We start from the raw sequence: 19,491 nt of genomic DNA, 5'->3' as shown, positions 1-19,491 counted from the left end.
CTTATATGCCAGCCTCTTCTCTGAATGCTCCTTTCTGAAACCTGGCTGTCTTGGAGGACACACTTCCCTGGCAGCCCTTTTCTTAAATTAAATTAAATTATTTTTTGCCACGCTGCATGGCACATGGGATCTTAGCTCCCCAACCAGGGATCAAACCTGCATCCCTTGCAGTGGAAGCACGGAATCTTAACCACTGGACCGCCAGAGAAGTCCCAGCAGCCCTTTTAATAAAGGCCTATTTTTGGTCCTACTTCATATACCTCAGGGTCTGGAGCTGGGAGTACTGATCCTCAATGCTACTTTAGACCATTATTCTTCCTTCATCCTTCGAAATCCTCTGCTCCTATGATGTTCATCTCTGGAAGTACATTGCCCACTACCTCTAATTGTTGCTGGGGTCTTCCAGCCTGATCCTTCACCCGCATTCACTGACAACTTTAGCACCTGGCTCATCGTCTTCCTCTTTACACCTATGTTCTCATCATCATTGCTGTTGACTTCAAAGCCCACTACTCCACCGACTTACAGTCTCTCAGCCTTCAGTCTCCTCTCCAGTGACCTTTCTCTTCAGCCCACCCTCAGGCCCCTACTCATAGCTCTGTCATCTCCTAAAACACCCTCTTCCAGTTTCTGGAATTCAAGCCTTGCACCTCTTATGATCACCTCCTAGCCTTCCGGGTCATCTACTCACGTATCCCTACTCCTTTCACTTCATGGAGACCTTGAAATCATTGACCCAATCAGTTTTTCACTATCCACCGACACTGACTCCCTTTTATGTTTACTCTCTTTTATACCCAATTTATATCCATGATCTAGCACATAATCACTCTCATGCAAATACTTTAAAATCCCTTCTCTCTCTCTGTGTTTTTTTTTCTTTTATTTTGGATTCTCAGTTCCCTGACGAGGGATTGAACCCAGGCTACACCAGTGAAAGCCCAGAATCCTAACCACTAGTCCACCAGGGAACTCACCCTTCTCTCTCTTTTTAGCAAAACCCAAATCCTGATTAATTCCAACCATCCATCCACTTGCTCCTTGGACCCAACTCTTTACTTGAAGGCTACTAGGCTACTAGTGATGCTGACTGGTCACACTTTAAATCAGTGGTTCTTAACTGGGACCAATTTTGCTCATCCCCTCACTGGGACATCTGGCAATGTCTGGAGACATTTTAAAAAATTTTATTTTATTGAAGTGTAGTTGATTTACAATGTTGTGTTCATTTCTGCTGTACAGCAAAGTGATTCAAATACACACACACATTCTTTTCCATTATGGTTTATTACAGAATATTGAATATGGTTCCCTGTGCTATACAGCAGGACCTTGTTGTTTATTCTGGAGACATTTTTGATTGTCACACTGGGGTGTTGGGGAAGGTTCTACTGGCATCAAATCAGTGGAAGAAAAGGGTGCTGTTAAATATCCTATGATGCACAGGACAGTCACCCATAATAAAGAATTATCTGGCCCCGAGTATTAACAGTGCCGAGGTTGAGAGATCCTGCTTTAAGTTAATACAACAAGTCTCAAAGGGACAATCGACACAGGGTCTTAGCACTTGCTGTTCCCTCTACCTATAATATGGTTCTCCCCTGGCTGGCTCATTATTTAACAGTCCCTTCCTAGAAAGGTCTCCCTGACCTCACTCTGGAGTGGACCCAACCTCATCCAACACATTACCCTATTTTATTGCCTTCAAAACATGCACCATTTTTATGTCTTTATTGCCAGCCTCCTCCCTCTAGAATCTAAGTTACCTGAGTGCAGTGTCCTCTTGTTTTTTGTTTTTCTTCTCTTTGGCTGCACTGCCTGGCATTCAGAACTTCCCTGACGAGGGATTGAACTCGTGCCCCCTGTAGTGGAAGCGCGGAGTCTTAACCACTGGACCACCAGGGAAGTCTGCAGTGTCCTCTTGTTTATAGCTGTAGCCCCCGTGTCAAGCATGGTGCCTGGTACATTACATAGGGACTCAGAAAATTTCTACTTGTCAAACAGGTGGATGAAAATCTTGTTAATTTGCAATTTAATCATTCATTCATCAACTATTTATTGGTGATAAAATTCAGACATATCTCTGCCCTCTTGGAACCTAACAGTGGGGAGACTGACATAGAGTAAATAATCACACAAGGTAAATAGTTTCTAACCATGATAAGAGCTTTGAAAGTAAAGTACGTGTAGCGGTGAGAGCATTCAGCAGGTGATCTGACTCAGCCTGGGATGGGGTAGTCAGGCCAGGCTTCCCAGGAGAAGTAATATTTGAGCTGAGAGCTGAAGGATGAGTCGGTTAGCAAGGTAGAGGGAGGTTGGGTGGGGTAGATGGAGATGAGCACCCAGGCATAGAGAACAGAGTGCAAAGGCACTGTTGTGGGAAGGCACATAGCACAGTTCAGGAAGTGTGGCTGACGCACAGTCTGGTAAGCCACAGTGTGGCATTTATTAGCCAAATCCAGTGCAGCAATAGGAGCAAAAGTGTGCCATTGGAAGTTTTAAGGATTTTAAACAGGAAGTGACAAGATTTAAGTTTATTTGGGGAAAAAAAAGTCACTTCCGGAGAACAGATTTTAGAAGGACCAGGAGGGAAGCAGGGAGATTGGTTTGGAGGCAGTTGCAGTGTCCAGGCAAGAGGTGATGGTGGCTTGGCCTGAGATGCTCTTAACTTGGAGGGGACCTGGATATACTTACGTAATGAGAAACATGGAATTTCTGAGCTGGAAAGCACCTGAAAAAAAAAAAAAACAAAGAACCTCACCATTAATCAAAAGGTAGAAAAATTAAAATGAATAATAAAGAGTTCATTAGGGCTTCCCTGGTGGAGCAGTGGTTGAGAGTCCGCCTGCCGAGGCAGGGGACACGGGTTCGTGCCTCGGTCCGGGAAGATCCCACATGCCGTGGAGTGGTTGGGCCCGTGAGCCATGGCCGCTGAGCCTGCGTGTCCGGAGCCTGTGCTCCGCAACGGGAGAGGCCACAGCAGTGAGAGGCCCGCGTACCGCAAAAAAAAAAAAAAAAAAAAGAGTTCATTAAAGTCTGCATTTTATAGAAAAGCAGGTTAATTAGCTGAGCATGAAGGACGCTTTAATATTTTTATTGAATAAAAGAAGGAAAGACTTACAGAGAAATGTTTGAGAGGGAGGAGCAAAGACGGGAAATGTGAGAGAGTTGAGGTGAAAAAAGGAGAGAGAAAAATTAAATGAGAGAGACAGAGTAAGAAAGGTGTGTGAGCCTGAGCGGTGTCAGGAGGTTGGAGAGGAAGATTGGGAGGAAACTGGACAAGGCGGTGGCAGCGATGTGCACTCAGGAAGATGCAAAGAAAGGCTACTTGGTGATGCTGGGCTCCAAGGGGGCTGGAGATAGGGCACAAAGGTAGACCAAAAGAGTAGGAAGTAAAATAGGAAGCAGAAAAGACAGGAAGGGGAGATGATAACAGATGAGGGAGGAATGAATAAATGGGGGGTGCTTGGAGGAGATGTGTGGAGAAAGGATGGGGCCATACATAGCTCGGGGAGAGTGAGAGAAGAAACCTGAGGGCGAGGTGGCAATCTGAGGGCTGAATCAAAGGCTACATTAGAGCCAGGTGTTCTGGAGGACAGAATGGTGAGAGGGTGGGAGAGGGCACATAAAGGGTCAGGTTCAGGCTCAGAATGAGGGAGAGAAATGTGTGCAGGGCTGGGGGAGGAGGAAGAAGGAAAGGTGGAGGACAAGTTGGAAAGACTCCAAGGGAGCGGAATGATGGGTGTGGCCAAGACTCTGACCCTGGCTTTACCTCGCTCCCACTCTCTGCTGCCTTCTGGCCTCAGCGGTTTCTTCCTTCTGCTACAAGGACCCTTGAGGCGGGATGGGATAGTGAACGCTGGGAGGTGGGGTGCCAACGGCCCCGCCATTAAGTCATGTCAAGCAGGGATCGGAATAGGGGCCAAGGAGATGGGGGGTGTTGGGGCGCCATGCCTGGAAGCCGGGTGTCTGTTGGAGGGCGACAGCGGCGAGGGGTGGGTGGGTGCTAGGAGGTAGGTGGCTTTGGCGGTGGAGACTCCAATAAGGCTGCTGAAGTGGGGAGTTCTGCAGGATTGGAGCCAGAGCCCTTGAAGGTGGGATCGGCTAGGAAAAGAGAAAAAGAGCAGAGGGTTGGGGCGAAAGTAGGGCGGGACAAAGAGCGCCCAGAGTAGAACCCGAGAGTCCCTGCGTGGGGGAAAGGTGGAGCCAAGGCAGGTCTGGGGCATCCCCCCCGCTCCGGCTCCGGCGCGCTCTTAGAGCACCTGTTGGGGAGAGGGGAAGGGACATCCTGGTGCCCGAGGGACCTCCGGTCCAGAGGGGCTTACTCGGAGCTTGGGACTCCCGAGAAGACTCCGCCTCCTCCCCTCCGGCGGTCCAAGCCCGGCAAGTGAAGGGGCGTGACCCTGGTGCTCAGGTTTCTTCCTCCTCACCTGGGCCAGGAGGGGTGGGGGCCAGAACTTCCGGCTCAGGTGAGTGTCCCTTCGGTGACGTCAGGTCATCCTCGGCCGCCCCTCCGGTCCCTCCCCGCCTCGCGCTCCCGGTGCCCGCGGGGGCGCGCCCCCGACGACCTACATATACTCAGGTGCGCCGCACCTGTCCGCCCGCACCTGCCCGCTCACCGCTGAGCGGCCTCTCATCGCACAGCAGCCTTGGGCCGACAGCCCAGGATACTCTGGGGACTTCCAGCACCCGGGACCGCGCCCACACGGCCCCTCCACCTTTTGTTTGGGAAGGGTCGCCGAGCGCCGAAGGGAACTGCCGGGTCTTCGCGGATTGCTTTTGTCGGCCACCAGTCCTGTTCCCTCTGCTGTGAGATCCTCGCCCCGCCGGAGGGGTAGATTTGTGTTTACTTCGGTGACAAGATTTGCAAGCACTCGGCCAAAAACTTTTTTGCCTCTCTGGGGGACAAAACTCGCCAGCCCGGCGCCTCCCGTCTTTTCTGAGGGAGGAAATGGCCAATTCGGGCCTGCAGCTGCTGGGCTTTTCCATGGCTCTACTGGGCTGGGTGGGCCTGGTGGCGTGCACCGCCATCCCGCAGTGGCAGGTGAGCTCGTACGCCGGCGACAACATCATCACCGCCCAGGCCATGTACAAGGGGCTGTGGATGGACTGCGTCACGCAGAGCACGGGCATGATGAGCTGCAAAATGTACGACTCGGTGCTCGCCCTGCCTGGTAAGGCCGCGGGACCGACGGGGCGGACGCGTCCAGGGCCGAGGTCGCGGGGTGGGCGCGGGCCCCCGCCCCAGGCCACACGGCCCGACGCCCTGGGTTGCCGGCGAGGGCGGGCGGAGAGGAGGAAGCGGAAGCGGTCGGGCTGGGGACGCCGCGGGCCGAGATTCTGGGGCTGCACGTGCGCGCCTCCGGGGCCGGCTGCGCCCCTCTTCGCCTACGGACCGGCCTAGTCTTCGGGCTTGGCGGCCGGCGGCCCAAGCACCTCCCGGGAAGCCGAGTCCTGGGGCCGGGGCGGGGCCTTCCCCTCCCCCCACCCCGAGGAGGCCACGGCCTCCGCCATCTCCCGCCCTTTTCTCTGACAAAAGGCGGCGCGGGCTGGAGGCCTCGGAGTTGGGTTGGGGCCCGCGGGGTCGGACCGAGGGCCGAGGAGTCGTGCACCCTGTCAGTCCTGGGGCGCCGCCTGCGGCTTCTAATCTTATCGGCAGATTAGCCGAAGCCACAAACCGTGGCCTCGATAGTGGGGTCAGAGCTGGGACGAGGGCCGGGATCTGAGGGCGGCGTCGGGGCTCCGACCACCGCTTCCGGGGCTCAGGCCACCACCTCGGTTCCTCTTCGATGTACCCTTTCACCCTTTCCCCTCCCCGTGTCAGTTTCGTCGAAACCCTGGCGCCCCGGGCGGATCCTGGAGCCGAGAGGGCGGGGCGGAGCGGGAAGGCCCGCGGAGTCGGGAGGGGGCGGGATCCACCCGCTCTGGCCCGGGACTTGGGCGTCGAGGGGGCCCCAGCCCTGCGGCGAGTGGGTGCAGCCGGCGACTCAGAGGCTGGAGCCATCCGAGGGCCGCTGGCATTTCCATCAAGGACAGCATCCTTCCCCCTTTCCTGCAGCGGCCTTGCAGGCCACCCGAGCCCTAATGGTGGTCTCCCTGGTGCTGGGCTTCCTGGCCACGTTTGTGGCCACGATGGGCATGAAGTGTACAAACTGTGGGGGGGACGACAAAGTGAAGAAGGCCCGTACAGCCATGGCCGGAGGCATCATTTTCATCTTGGCAGGTGAGCAACAAGTCCAAGGTGGGCCCAAGGACTCTCTTCTTGCCCATCCTGGAGGGGTAAGGGTGGGCACGGTGTTGGTTTGCAGGGAGCTCACAATATCTCAATCCTCATTCTTTCTCCAGGTCTTGCTGCCTTGATAGCTTGCTCCTGGTATGGCCACCAGATTGTCACAGACTTTTACAACCCGTTGGTCCCCATGAATGTTAAGTAAGTAAGGGAGCCCTGCCTCCTAAGGGGTCTGGGGTCGGAAGAGGCAGGCCAGGGTTTCTGACCCCAATTCTGTCTCCACAGGTATGAGTTTGGTCCTGCCATCTTCATTGGTTGGGCAGGGTCCGCTCTGGTCCTCCTGGGAGGTGCACTGCTCTCTTGCTCCTGTCCTGGGAGTGAGGGCAAAGTTGGGTACCGTGCACCCCGCTCCTACCCTAAGCCCAACTCTGCCAAGGAGTACGTGTAAGCTGGGAATGCCCTTACCCCAGCCTGGCAGCCTAGAGGTGCCCCCAGACATCTGAAAGGACCTGGGGCAGAGAGCTCAACCCGTGGGCAGGGTGCCGAGCAGAAGCCTGCGGTCACTCTAGCCCAGCACACCATGTACAGTTCCCTGGGGTGTTGGGTGGCAGGGAGACAAAAAGGGGGAGGGTGTGCTTTTTGTACAGTAATAAAAATATGTTTTGGAAAGTAGACTTTTTTCCCTTGGGGCATCTGCTTTCTTCCAACCCAGATCCTTGCAGAACCTAAAGTGTACCTACTTCAGTTAAAAAAACATTTATTGACCACCAATGGTGTGCAAGGGTGTCCCAGCTCCACCATTTCAGTCATGCAGTCCCCGACACTTTTGACTATTGACTCTAAACAACTCATGTTCTTGGCTTCCCTCATCCCCGCCCAGCCTCCAATCCTATCCACTCGCAACTCTTGCTTAAATAGCAACCAAAGAGCTTTTGTTTTTAATTTAAAAATTAAGATTTTATTAGGCTTGGGGGGGGTGTCACCTTCCCTTATGCCCCCATTCCACTTTCTCTCCTCACTGGAAGCTGCTCCCTGGCTCATGGGTCACAGGGCACGGCCTCCACAGACACAGGGAACAAAGATGGGGCAGAGACAGGCTAAGGCCAATGCAAACAATGGAAGGATGGTTATGGGCCCAAGGTCTCCCTCTTCCTCCAATTACAGTCTAGTCACATCTCCTGGCCAGTTAAACATCTAGGTCATCATCTGGGTCTTCTTGGTCCAGGTCATCGTAAGCATCTGGCTCATAGAAAATGTGGCTGGTAGCCTGGCCCAGCCCAGGGCACAGTAGCGCCTGCTGTCTGAGAAGACATAAAGGGAGATTGGTGCTGGTGAGGGTGGGTAATGGGTCATGTCTGGATACCCTCTTTCCTTGACAGTGACTCCCTCTTTGGCCTCCATGTTTTCTTGGTCTAAGTCCCTTTGTGTGACCTCGTTTAGTTAGCACGGAAGCACCACCTGGTACAGGGTAGATACTCCTATACCGCTCTCATAATAGCCTAAGTTCTTAGCTTGAGGGCAAGGATCCTGCCGAAGTCTTGCTTCACCTGCCCACACACTGGGCACAGGACAACAGGCATCTACTAAGCCTTTATTAACCTGCCTCTACCATACCCATCTAGCTTCCTATCGTCTTAGCACCACTGCCTGGAGACAGGGCCGCTTCCCCAGGGTCTGGTCTGGCTCAACCCAGGCCCAGATTACTCTAGGGATATCTGTGGAGCTGGGACCCAAGGCTCTAACGGAGAGAAAAAAGACATAAAGGACCTTTGCCATTGCTGGGGTTTGGGTGGGTAGAGAACTCCTCCCCAGACGTGCCTCTGGAAGTGGACTTCAGCCCCTATAAAGTCTAAGAGGTTAATCAACAACCTGCTGTTGCCCCACCTCTTAGGCGCAGATGCTGGGCTCAGCTCAGGGACCCGGGCACTGAGGCCCCAACCTTACTTTTCTGAGCTGAACTGGAAGGGCAGGGTCAGGCTATCTTTGGCTTCTCTCTCTTTCTTGGACAGGCGAAGGTTAAAAGTCAAATGAGTCGTGGGGTCCATCTGTAGAGACAAAGGATGCTGCCACTCTGCCCCATCACTGAAATCCCCGACCCCACCCCCAACCTCTGCAGTCTTTATCCCCCTCTCTCCTTTTTCCAGACTCCAAACTGCATCCCCTTGTTCCGGCCCTGGCTCTCTTAGATACCGAGGGAACACGAGGATCTGGGTAAGGCTGGGGCTCTAGGGGCAGCCCCCCCTGGAGCTCCAGGTTGAAGTCAGGAAGGATGGAGAACCACTGAGTCTGGGGAGAAGAAAGAAGAGTATTAAGAAGGTTTTTTTCGTCTTACTGAGCAAACCAGAGAACCAGGACCTGCCACCCCAGCTCCCAGCCACTTATGTAACTGGCTACTTCCAGCTCTTGTTCTCCTTTTTCATCTCCTGGAAGGCAGTGTCTTTCATTGGTTAAGCTCACAGGATCCAAGCTTTCCAGGCTACAGAATGGGGATAATAAAACAATCTACCTCACAGGGCAGCTGTGCAGATACGAGGGCAATGCTCAAACCACGAGAGCCTAGGGAGGTGCTCCATCGCATCAGCCGTTTTATTGCTCTTCCTCTCTGACCCCAACCTCCAGTTCTCCTGTGCTTCTGACCTGGTGGGTCGGGCGCTGTTGGGGCCTCCGATAGAGGATGTGGGCTGAAGCCTGGCCCATCGCACCGCTCAGGGTCACCTCGGTCTGAGCAAGGCTGCTCAGCACTCCCAAGGGGCCTGGGCCGTGAAGCTCTTCATGCAGCAGGCCCAGCACATGCACCTGCTCTCCTGGGGAGCTGTCACCTGGAAAGGGACAAGAAAGGTGGTGCACGAAGGGCAGTAGGGAGCATTCAGGGGAGGCCTGGGATCAAATAGTGAAGAGGAAAAAAGGAAGGAGAGGGCCACATTCCCTCAGAGCTCTGCCAGGATCCTGACTGACCTCGGCCAGTGTCACTGCCCTGCTCTGACCTCTTTCAGCCCTCATCTTTGAAACACTTTCTTATTCCAATGCACATCGAATCAAGGCACTGCTCTGACATCATTCCACAGGAGCGCCTCAAGGCTTTCAGGATGGAATCCACACTTTCAGCATCTGTTCTCCGCTTGTTTTCCAGCCTCATCTCTTACACACTGAACCATCTGCAGTGTCAGGAACTTGCCAAGATCCCAGTCAGTGCCTTAGATCCCCTCTTTCCTTCCCTCCCTTTTTAGCAGCATTTACAAAGCGTCAGGCACCGCACTAAATACTTGCATTTTTAGGTTGGACTGTATGAAATTGCTGACATTTGATCATATCTGATCCACAAAAAAAGCAATTCCAAGTGGTTCATCTTCATACTATAAACTCCCTCCTTCCTTGGCTTTTACTGAGGAAACAGAAGCACTGTGAGACCAAGCACCTGCATACCGAGCTGGGTATCTGACTCTAAAGCCCATTCTAGTACCCACTGTACTTTAGGGCTAGTCCCAGTGCCCCCAGCTGGACAAAATGGCCCTTGCTCTTCAAGACATTCCTTCCTTAAGGTACTCTGTGCATGTTCCTTTATCATCATGGTCCTTATCAGACTGTCTAGTAATTGCTGGTTTACTTGTCTATACCTTTACAGAATTTTGAGCTCCTGGAAGGCAAGGAGCTGACTACAGTTAGCCTTTATTTTTCCATTATCTAGAACTCTACCTGATACAGTGTATGTATGCATATGTTTGTTGAATGAATGAATGAGGGAAAAAAAAACTTGGAAAAGAAAAAAAAGAGTAATTAGATAGCATTATGAAGAAACCAAGAACTAGAATAAAGGCTAAAGAGATGGAAAAAGTCCAGTTGGAGATCCCTGATATGTTTCCTGTTAGGGTGGAAAGGGGCACATCCCTTGGCAGGGGGAATTTATGGTGGGAAGAAATGAAGGAAGAGTCTCACCATGGCAGGAGTCCTGATGGCTCAGAGTGTGCAGAGTCTGGCAGAGTGTGGTGCAGGGAAGGTGAAGCAGCAGCCAGCTGAGGGAATCGAGAGCAATAGTGACAGGGCCAGGATCTGTCCTCCTGCACAGGGCCCTCAAGGCTTCCAGGGGACCCCCAGGAAGGGTTTCCCCAGTCTCTGACCAGTTGAGAGGGTCTCTAAAGAGGTCATGGTAAACCAGCCTGCAAAGAGAAACGGAAAGGCATGATCCTACTGCCCTTCCCCCAATCTCCAAATTCAGCTTCTGATCTTTGCAGCTTGTTTCTCAATTTTCACTAATATCCTAAACATTAGTGAAAAGTTTTTACTGAGAAGTAGAATACAGTAATTGAGAGCACAGACTTTGGCATCAGGCAGCCCTGAGCTGCAAGCTTGGTTCTACCTGTCCAAGGTCACCTAACTGATACGTTACTTCACCTCTGTAAGACTCGGTTTCTTCATTTATAAAATAGGAATACCAACCTCCTGACGGCACAGTACTAAGTGATGCCTAAAGTGTATCATTCTCGAATGGATAAAGAGAAAAGAGAGGACCTGAGACATGGTTCCTGCCTGTAGGACAGCTTAGAGAAGGTCAAGAATCAAGTCCTGAGGTACTAACTACAGATTACACAGCGATTCAGGAAAAGAGACTGGCATGGACTAGAAATCCTGGGAAAGCTTCACAGTGGTAGAACTTGTTCCCAGACATCTCCTTTCTTCTGCTTCTCTTGTGAATGCCATCTTTACAGCATCACCTCTACTATAACAGCTGATACAAAATTAGGGCTCAACAGACAGGTGTAAACTGTTATTATCCACTTAGCTAACCAGACCAGGAAGTAATCTTTCTTAACCACCCAACATAGGTGGATTCAGGTACCTCCTGATCTGGCTGCTTTCCTCTACCCCACATCAGTCTGTTAAGCCCTGGAAATTCTACCTGCTAAAGTCCTTTTACATTTGTCCTAAACTCTCCATCCCTACTGCCACTGTCTTTAGCCAGGCCTCTGTCGCCTCCTACCGCTATTCTCTAAGATTCACTGGAACAGGAATCATGTCGGCTTCATTCACTGCTCTAGCCTAGCTCAGCTCCTGGTTCACAACTAGTTCTTAACCGGTACTTATACCTCTGAGTGAACCTGCATTACTGCAACAGCCTTCCCACCTGGTATCCCTATCTCCTGGCTGCCCCCTCCTAACCCATTCTCCACACTGTGGTCACTGGACGAGTCTTTCTAACCAGTATGATGTTATCACTCTCCTCCCAAATTTTCCTTTTCGTGCTCTGTTAAGACCTTTTACTACCAGGTACCTCTCTCTGTCTGACCTCAGGAAGCTCTTCCATCTCCCATGAACAGGTATGCCTTCCATACCTCTCTAATTTTGCATAAACTGTTCCTTCTGCCTGTAGGACAAGTCCCTATGTACCCTGCAGTTAGTGCTGATGCATGTTGATCACCAGATTCTGAATAACTCAAAAGGCAGCACACGTTTATTCTTGTTCTCCAGTCCAGCCTCTAGTGCTAACCTGTACTGTCGGCCTTTTATTACTCTGTTCCTCTCATCTTCTATGGTCCCTGCTTTGGATTCTCCAGATACTACTCTTCATCATTCCTCTTACTAATTCCTACCTCTTGAAAAACGCATATCCATTCGATGAATAAGTAGCTGCTACTACATATCAGGTTTGCCCCTGTTGCTGGAAGGGGAGTTCCTCAGCAACAGAGGTCCCAAATTCAATTAAATCTCTTCCAATTTGTACTTACCGGCTGTTGATATTGGAGTCAAAACCTTCACGAAACTCTTCTTCGCTCACTTCACAGCCCAGGATGTGGACTTGCTCCCCACTGAGGCAGAGATGAGGGGGAGTGTCAAAGAGTGGGGCCCAGGCTCCCTTCTCGGGTAGGACAGCGAGACACTGCGGGATACTCACCACAGTGCAGATTTCTTGATAAGCGCCTTCAAGAGGCTGCGCCCCTCCCACTCCACGGAGTCTGGGGAGAGCGAGGGACGGAAAAACAGCCTGAGAACACTGAGGTTTTCGCATTCGCGAACCGGTAACGGCCTCCACCCCTGGCCTCTTACCCACGGCCCTTCCTCTCCACTTCCGCCCCTTGGGCCCTGCTCCTGTGTCTGTGACCCTCACCCCGCAGCAGCACCAGGCCACCAAGAGCCAAGAGCGACTCCAGCATCTCCAAAATGCGTCGCGTCCCTCTTCGGACGCCCTCTGATGGCGTAACTACCCATTGCCCCGCCCCTCCACATGGAAGGGGCGGGGCATCCACGATCTCTCCCACCACTAAGACCTGGCGTAACCTGGCGTGAGTGGTGCTTAGGTTTACTATCCCAGGAAGGCTCACGCGGATCGACCCCTCCTGAGCCCTGGTGCACAGACGCAGGGACGACGCCCCTCTCTACATTTTTACCGTGACTAGGGCGGGAAGAGCCGTTGGGGCAGTTGTCTATGGGAGGGGCAAGTGGCCGCGCAAGCCCGCCCTACTGTCGGAGCCTCTGGCGCAAGTGATGTCACTCCGCCCCGCCCATGCAATTCGAGGCGGGCCTGCTTTGCCCTAGGCCCCGCCCCAGCACCACCCTCCGCGCATGCGCCATACTGGGGCCTTGTTCGGAGCACGCTCCACTTTCCTTATCCCCACCCCCGAAGACAGAGTAGGGGGAACTTCAGCCCCGGTGAAGCGAATACACGTCACCACCGGAAGTAGCGTCAGAGGGGAAGAGGAGGGGGGAAGAAAGAAGGAGGGAGGCCTTTGGGCGGTAAAATGGCGCCTGTCAGAGTGGGAAATCCAGCTGCAGAGGCTGCAACCCCGCTTCCTAGCGGCTGAGGCACCCCCGACCTCGGGGAGGGGGAGGCCGCTCCAGTCCAGCCATCCGCGCCCTTCGGCTCCCCCTCCCCTCCTTCCCGACTCCTTGGCTCAGCCGGTCCGTTCGCCGCCACCGCGGCCCTGCGCCCGCCGCTGCCCCCGCCCGCCCCTTTCCCGCGGGCAGCCCCCTAGCGCGCCTGCGCAGCGGGCCACCCTCCGCTTCCCCCTTCCCCTCCCCCTTCCTTCTCCCTCCCTCCCTTCTCCCTAGCCCCCTCCCCCACAGCCCCCTCCCCCAATTCTCCATCCCCTTCCCTCCTGGTCTCGGAGGACCCCATCGTAGCCCGACCTGTCTCGGCCCGCAACCTCCGCGAATTCGTCGGTGCCACTCCCCGCCCATGTGGGCCCCCGCGGGCTGCCCACGCCTGTCCCCCAGCTCCCCGTTCCGCTGGGCTTTCCCCTCGTCGTGGGTGGCTTTCTGAGCCGCCCGCTCCGTGCCCCTCTCTGCAGCCTCTCCTGCCACTCGGGGCCCCCGTTCCCCCTCCCGGTGGCGGGGGGCTGCCCCCGGGGGGCTGGCGGAGCTGGGCCGCGGGGGCCCCGGGGCCGGCGGTGCCGGGGTCATCGGGATGATGCGGACGCAGTGTCTGCTGGGGCTGCGCACGTTCGTGGCCTTCGCCGCCAAGCTCTGGAGCTTCTTCATTTACCTTTTGCGGAGGCAGATCCGCACGGTGAGCCTGGGTGGGCGCTGGTGGTGGTGGGGACCTCTGTCAGCGGTGCTCGAGGGTTTTTGGAAAGTCTCGGGCCTCTGTTTGGGCCTAGAGACTGAGCCCCGGCGGCAGCTTTTATCGCTAGAGAATTAGAGCACCCGTCGCTGGGCATGGGGTGGGACGGGGAAGAGGAAGACCCTTGTAGTAGAACCGAGATGGTGGAGGGGGGCTAGATGGGAAAAGGATTTGGCAACTCTTGGGGGCTAGGGTGATGGGTGGGGTGCTCTTTAAGAAAGCTAGAGTTGTTGCTAAAGAAGCCGAGGGGCGGGGAACACCTGTTTGATGGCAGCAGGTCTGTTGATGTGGGCTTGTGAAAGACCCTCCTATTATTTGGAACCTCCGTGTGTGTTTGGTCTCATAACAAGGGAGAGACAGGCTCATGTGCCAGGGGTGGGGGTGGGTGGGGGGCGTATGTCACCAACAAGGATGGGAACGTGGGAAAAGCCCTGGGTGTGAAGGAGAAACCCCTGCAGTTCAAATTAAGGGAACTCTTCCAAAAAGGTCCTGAAAACTCATTTCATAGTGTGAGTGTGAATATTTGGGTTTATTAAGACTTTGAGATTAAAAAAGATGCATTTATCATTGGCATCTTTAGTTGTGGAAGGGAGCACATTAAAGTTTGGGTGTCCCTATCAGAAGACGGTGCTTGTCAGTTTAAGGTTTGAATCTGAGGGCACGCTTCTCAGATTGTTTCTCCAGGAGACCCCAGCATTGTGAGGGATACTGTGGGGAGTGTATCTCTGGGTTTCCTCCCCCATAGCTTTTCTCCAAGGTCAAACCTCCTTAGGCTAACATCATTTAATGTGCTCTGTGTTCTCACCATCACGGGGGAGAATCCTCTGAAGGAGTCTGGGGAGGATTCGGTGAGCTGGGGTGCAGAGGGTCTCCAGTCTGTACTCAGGCATACCTCAATAAAACATGAAGGAATAAAACCAGGTAGGGGCTGCCTAGGTCAAGGAACTTCCAGAAAGCCCTGAGTGGTAGTGGTGGTTGACTTACTGATTTGGGGAATGGCCTTGGATTCAGTGTCTCCTTTACTACTCCACTCCTTCCACTTCCTGATTTAGGGTTTAGGGTGAGGATTGTTTCAGGGTGGTCATGGTTGTAGGCAGGGCTGTTTCCCTGAGATAAGGGTTAGGAGCCAAGAAGAATCGGGTCAGAGATACGGAGATGTGTGGGGGACTAGCTCCTGGGATTTTCCTTACGTGTTAGCTGCTGTCCTCTCTTCCTGGCCTTGCTCCGAGCATCTCCCCTTCTTCCCCTAACATAGCAGTTTTCTGTTCTGGGTGCAGGGATGGGCTCCAGCCCATGCAGAGACTGGTTCCTTGCAAAATTGCTCTCCTCTGGGCAGCACTGACCCCACAGCCTTTTGTCTTCCCTTCCTTCCTTTCCAATCTGGTTTCTCCCCCCACCCCCTTTCTGGCAGATGCTTAGAGCATTCCCTACATGCCCCGCATGTGCAACCCGAGATAGCAGGGCAGGACACCCGAGCTGTTGCAGCCCTCATCGCAGCCCCGAGAGAAAAGAAGGGCACATGCCTTGGGATTAGGGGGAGAGAGCCCTTTGGTTTGCACGTGGAGAGCCTGGTTCGTGAGGCTTGGGGCCTAGGGACGGACTGTGCTTAGAAGAAAAGAGCAGAGGAGGGAATTGCCAAGCTTTGCATGGGAGAGATTTGAGTGCTGGAAACAGGAGCCTCTAGAGAAGGCTTGGAGAAGCTGGAAGGCCGAGATGGTGATGTCCTTGTCCCTTCCTCACCTCCCACTCACAGCCCTTACTTCACTCTGGCCTTCTTGATACTCTATCGGTCTGCCTGGTGAGTGGGGCTTTCCAGTGTTCTCTGCCTTGCCCTGGGTACCAGGATAAGGAGGCTGTTCAGAGGGCTGAGGTTCTCTACAACTTGTGACTTGGCTAGTAGAGACAGAAATGGACAGGTGGCTGGTTAAAATAGGCCTGGTGGCCCCCAGCCAGAGGAACTTAGCTGACCTGACAACCCCTGGATTCCCTCATTCTCTGTTCCCCTTAGTGACCCAAGGACCTCCCCTCCTGACTCCTACGCCCTGTCCACTAAGGAATCTGAGGCCCTCAGCTCCCAACAGGAGGTGATGAGAGGTGTCACAGAGAATTCTTGAGGTGGAGGTGGGGAGGGCCACGCATTTCTTTGTTCCATGTAGCAGGATAACATCATGGTTAAGAGGGCACGTTCTTGGATCAGACTGCACAGGTACAATCCTGCCTCCACCATTTCATTGATTCTAATGTAAGTGACCACCCCTGCTATAGTGTTCTAGGAATACAGCCACGATTGAGACAAAATCCTTGCTTTCATTCTAACTGGAGGGGCAAACTGCTACATAAGACAATTCCTAGCTGTGGGGTGTTAGGCAAAGTATTTAACTTTTCCAAGCCTTGGTTTCTTTGTCCTTAAGATGTAGATGATATTGTTATTAGGGTTGTTCTGAGAATTAAAGAAACAACCCTAAATTACACTATGCCCAGTGTATGGTAAATGTTCAACACGTGCTTCCTATTACTAGTGGGGAAGATTTCCTTGTCAAGGGTTCTAAACCTCTCTCTTGCTATTCCTAGGTAATTCAGTACCAAACTGTTCGATATGACATCCTTCCCTTATCTCCTGTGTCCCGGAATCGGCTAAGTGAGTATGCTGACTGGGAGGAACCCTAGCTGAGGTAGGGTTCAAGGTCTTGGCTGGAGGTTGGTTGGTGTTACCCCTTCCCGTTGTGGTTCAGGCCAGGTGAAGAGGAAGATCCTGGTGCTGGATCTGGATGAGACACTTATTCACTCCCATCACGATGGGGTCCTGAGGCCTACAGTCCGGCCTGGAACGCCTCCTGACTTCATTCTCAAGGTGTGTGGGGCTGGGAAGTGATGGAATGGTTACGTCTGTTATTCTGCTCAATTCTTTGCCAGTCCCAGAGCATCTCATCCCTGGCTGTGTCCTCTGGCAGCCTGAAGGAGGGAAGCAGGCAGTGGGAGGGTGGGGGGTATCCTTTAGGCCTGTGTTGTGGTGCTCAGGACTTCTCCCAGCCCTGCTGTGTTCCTCTACAGGTGGTAATAGACAAACATCCCGTCCGGTTTTTTGTACATAAGAGGCCCCATGTGGATTTCTTCTTGGAAGTGGTGAGTTTGCAGAAGCTGAAGGCAGCTCTGTGATGAAGCAATGGTTTTAGGGCTCAGGGAATTTAGAGGATTTGGAGGAAGTAAGGGATCAGGAGAAATGGGTAAGGGCAGTTTTGGAGAGGGGAGGTTGTAGGATGCTCAGAGAATGGCTTTCGATAGTTTGGGTTCATTTGTTTTGCTGATGCAATTCTATTCTTCCACAGCCTTCCCGCTCTTTTTTTTTTTGCGGTACGCGGGCCTCTCACTGCTGCGGCCTCTCTTGTTGCGGAGCACAGGCTCCGGACGCGCAGGCCCAGCGGCCATGGCCCACAGGCCTAGCCGCTCCGCGACATGTGGGATCCTCCCGGACCGGGGCACGAACCCGCGTCCCCTGCATCAGCAGGCGGACTCTCAACCACTGCGCCACCAGGGAAGCCCCTTCCCACTCTTTTGTTCTTGCATCTGTGAATCTTAAGGGTGTATGGTGCCTAAGACTCTTGAGTTTGAGGACAGTTTCAGAATTTTGTGTCCTCAGAGACATTCAGTGTTGTTGGAAGTCCTGAAGGACTCTGCTAGAGTCTTAGTAAAAGGGATCTATATGTCTGAATGATCATCTCTTCTGACACCTTCCTCTCCTCCAATCTCTTTTAGGTGAGCCAGTGGTACGAGCTGGTGGTGTTCACAGCAAGCATGGAAATTTACGGCTCTGCTGTGGCAGATAAACTGGATAATAGCAGAAGCATTCTCAAAAGGAGATACTACAGACAGGTAAGGGGCTAGCGTCCAGGTCTAAGAGTGAGGCTTGGGAGGCAGGCCATCAGGGAGGGACCTGAGTTTAAGGCAACTGCCCTGGAATGGAACCTTCTGAGGGTGTCGGGGAGGCATACTGTATAATCCCTTTTGTGAGAACTGGCTGCCTGTGGGCATTGTTGGGATTGGGGGAGCAATCACAGAGGGCGAGTCTCCTTTTGATGACCAGCTCACCCTGCCTTCCAGCACTGCACTTTGGAATTGGGCAGCTACATCAAGGACCTCTCTGTGGTCCACAGTGACCTCTCCAGCATTGTGATCCTGGATAACTCCCCAGGGGCTTACAGGAGCCATCCAGGTACAGGGGACGGTGGTGAGTCTGGCAGGACTAGGAAGTGGTTCTGAGTAGGTATTTTGAATGCATGGAGCTGGGATTCCCTGGTTTACAGTAGGTCAGGATGCAAGTTGTTTCTCTTTTAAATGAGATGTTCCCCGCCCCGCCATATCCATTTCATAAATCAGATTTCTCATATCAAATTGCTTCAGGTACACACAAGGCAGTAAGTTTGACTAGAAGCCTCGCCCTAGTATGAAATACGGTGATTAAAATTTTATTTTATTTTGAAGAATAAATCAAGGAGGTTTTACTTAGGTCATTCAGTTTGCGGGGGGGATATATATTTTAAAGTAATGAAACCCACCCCCAAATAAAAGGAAAAACACCCTATCTCTCTTGAATCCTTTGTTTCTTCTCATGTGCCTTTTCACCCACTCTAGACAATGCCATCCCCATCAAATCCTGGTTCAGTGACCCCAGCGATACCGCCCTTCTCAACCTGCTTCCGATGCTGGATGCCCTCAGGTAAGGGAAGCTAGACACTTAGATTTCTGAGGAGAGAAGCGGGTGGGGGATCCCAAGAAGGAATAAAAGTTTGTCCTGTTTTACTTTACTTATCTCTTTTCCCTTAAGAATATTACTTTTGAACAAGGTCTTTTTAAAACTCATCACTTTTAGCCTTTGGGTTTTGGGCAAACTGAACCTGTCTCATGTGAAAACGGTGATCCTTTCCACCCCACGTCTTCCGTGAGGCTGCCTTACACTAGTGTGAGGATATCAACATAAGGACTCTACCAATGCAAGTTATTGTTGTCCCAGGTTCACCGCTGATGTTCGTTCTGTGCTGAGCCGAAACCTTCACCAACATAGGCTCTGGTGACAGCTGCTCCCCCTCCACCTGAGTTGGGGTGGGGGGGAAAGGGAGGGTGAGCCCTCGGGATGCCGTCTGGTGCCCTGTCCACTGGTGAGGACTGCCTGGGCAGGGTCTGCCCCTCCCACCCCTCTCTGCCCTGGGAGCCCTGCACTCCATATGGAGTCTGGATGGACACAAGGGCCAGATTCTCAAGCAGCCTCACTCTAACTTCGTGTTCGCACTCCCTGGAAACCCCAGACTGGGACATAAGCGGAGGCCTAGGAGAGCCGCAACAGTGTCTGGTGGAGAGACAGGACTGGCCAGAGTGGGAGACAGACATTCGGTAATCCGGGAGGCTCAAAGAGAAGCCAAGCCAGCTTTGTTGTGATTTGTTTTTTTAAAAACTCTTGTACAAAACTGATCTAATTCTTCACTCCAAGGGCTGGGTTGTGGGTGGGAAACTGGGATTTTGGGCCACTGGATTTTCCCCAAACTTGTCCCCTCCCTTACTTTCTATTTTCCCTTCTTCCTAGATTCCCTCAGACCTGTAACCAGCTTTCTTTTTTTTTCTTTTCTCTCTTTTAAACCATGCATTATAACTTTAAAACCAAGGCTGCCCTAGGTCCTTCTCTGGGGTTTTGGGAAATGAAGGGAGGGGTCTGTGTTCA

General features: G+C 52.8%; 3 protein-coding genes across 5 annotated transcripts; 2 read left to right on the top strand and 1 right to left on the bottom strand.

Annotated features, from left to right (window-relative positions):
* The first annotated feature begins 4,613 nt into the window (after positions 1-4,613).
* On the top strand, positions 4,614-6,893 carry CLDN7 (claudin 7). The gene is made up of 4 exons (XM_082860854.1): positions 4,614-5,174; positions 6,059-6,223; positions 6,346-6,430; positions 6,515-6,893. Exons 1-4 carry the CDS (start codon positions 4,952-4,954, stop codon positions 6,675-6,677), a joined length of 636 nt encoding a protein of 211 aa, XP_082716980.1. The 5' UTR covers positions 4,614-4,951; the 3' UTR covers positions 6,678-6,893.
* Positions 6,894-7,180: 287 nt separating this feature from the next.
* Positions 7,181-12,425, bottom strand: ELP5 (elongator acetyltransferase complex subunit 5). 3 transcript variants are annotated; one of them, XR_014326950.1, is made up of 9 exons: positions 12,330-12,402; positions 12,117-12,177; positions 11,950-12,030; positions 10,163-10,383; positions 8,867-9,048; positions 8,420-8,515; positions 8,174-8,274; positions 7,997-8,078; positions 7,435-7,530 (listed from the first exon to the last, which is right to left on the bottom strand). XR_014326950.1 is itself a non-coding variant. In XM_082860687.1 (8 exons), exons 1-8 carry the CDS (start codon positions 12,373-12,375, stop codon positions 7,416-7,418), a joined length of 903 nt encoding a protein of 300 aa, XP_082716813.1. In that variant the 5' UTR covers positions 12,376-12,425; the 3' UTR covers positions 7,181-7,415. The 3 variants fall into 3 exon arrangements, 1 of the variants encoding a protein (XP_082716813.1); XR_014326951.1 differs by having other exon boundaries at positions 7,997-8,069; XM_082860687.1 differs by lacking the exon at positions 7,997-8,078 and having other exon boundaries at positions 7,181-7,530; positions 12,330-12,425.
* Positions 12,426-12,936: 511 nt separating this feature from the next.
* Positions 12,937-19,438, top strand: CTDNEP1 (CTD nuclear envelope phosphatase 1). The gene is made up of 8 exons (XM_082860586.1): positions 12,937-13,727; positions 16,353-16,419; positions 16,514-16,632; positions 16,833-16,904; positions 17,535-17,651; positions 17,880-17,991; positions 18,411-18,495; positions 18,790-19,438. The coding sequence occupies exons 1-8, from the start codon at positions 13,626-13,628 to the stop codon at positions 18,848-18,850; spliced, it is 735 nt and encodes a 244-aa protein (XP_082716712.1). The 5' UTR covers positions 12,937-13,625; the 3' UTR covers positions 18,851-19,438.
* The last annotated feature ends 53 nt before the right edge of the window (positions 19,439-19,491 follow it).

The sequence above is a fragment of the Leucopleurus acutus genome (genome assembly GCF_964270905.1).
Source record: "Leucopleurus acutus genome assembly, chromosome: 19".
In the NCBI taxonomy this organism is placed as follows: domain Eukaryota; kingdom Metazoa; phylum Chordata; class Mammalia; order Artiodactyla; family Delphinidae; genus Leucopleurus; species Leucopleurus acutus.
Note: the sequence above shows the minus strand (reverse complement) of the source record. Positions and strands in the feature narration are given on the sequence as shown.

Coding starts and splice junctions, on each gene's coding strand:
- ELP5 (XM_082860687.1), bottom strand. CDS start 12,375: ATGCTGGAGTCGCTCTTGGCTCTTGGTGGCCTGGTGCTGCTGCGGG. Junction 12,031..12,116: donor ATCAAGAAATCTGCACTGTG/GTGAGTATCCCG, acceptor TCTCTGCCTCAG/TGGGGAGCAAGTCCACATCC. Junction 9,049..10,162: donor CCATCAGGACTCCTGCCATG/GTGAGACTCTTC, acceptor GTCCCTTTCCAG/GTGACAGCTCCCCAGGAGAG.
- CLDN7 (XM_082860854.1), top strand. CDS start 4,952: ATGGCCAATTCGGGCCTGCAGCTGCTGGGCTTTTCCATGGCTCTACTG. Junction 5,175..6,058: donor CTCGGTGCTCGCCCTGCCTG/GTAAGGCCGCGG, acceptor CCTTTCCTGCAG/CGGCCTTGCAGGCCACCCGA. Junction 6,431..6,514: donor TTGGTCCCCATGAATGTTAA/GTAAGTAAGGGA, acceptor CTGTCTCCACAG/GTATGAGTTTGGTCCTGCCA.
- CTDNEP1 (XM_082860586.1), top strand. CDS start 13,626: ATGATGCGGACGCAGTGTCTGCTGGGGCTGCGCACGTTCGTGGCCTTC. Junction 13,728..16,352: donor TGCGGAGGCAGATCCGCACG/GTGAGCCTGGGT, acceptor TGCTATTCCTAG/GTAATTCAGTACCAAACTGT. Junction 18,496..18,789: donor CCGATGCTGGATGCCCTCAG/GTAAGGGAAGCT, acceptor TTGTTGTCCCAG/GTTCACCGCTGATGTTCGTT.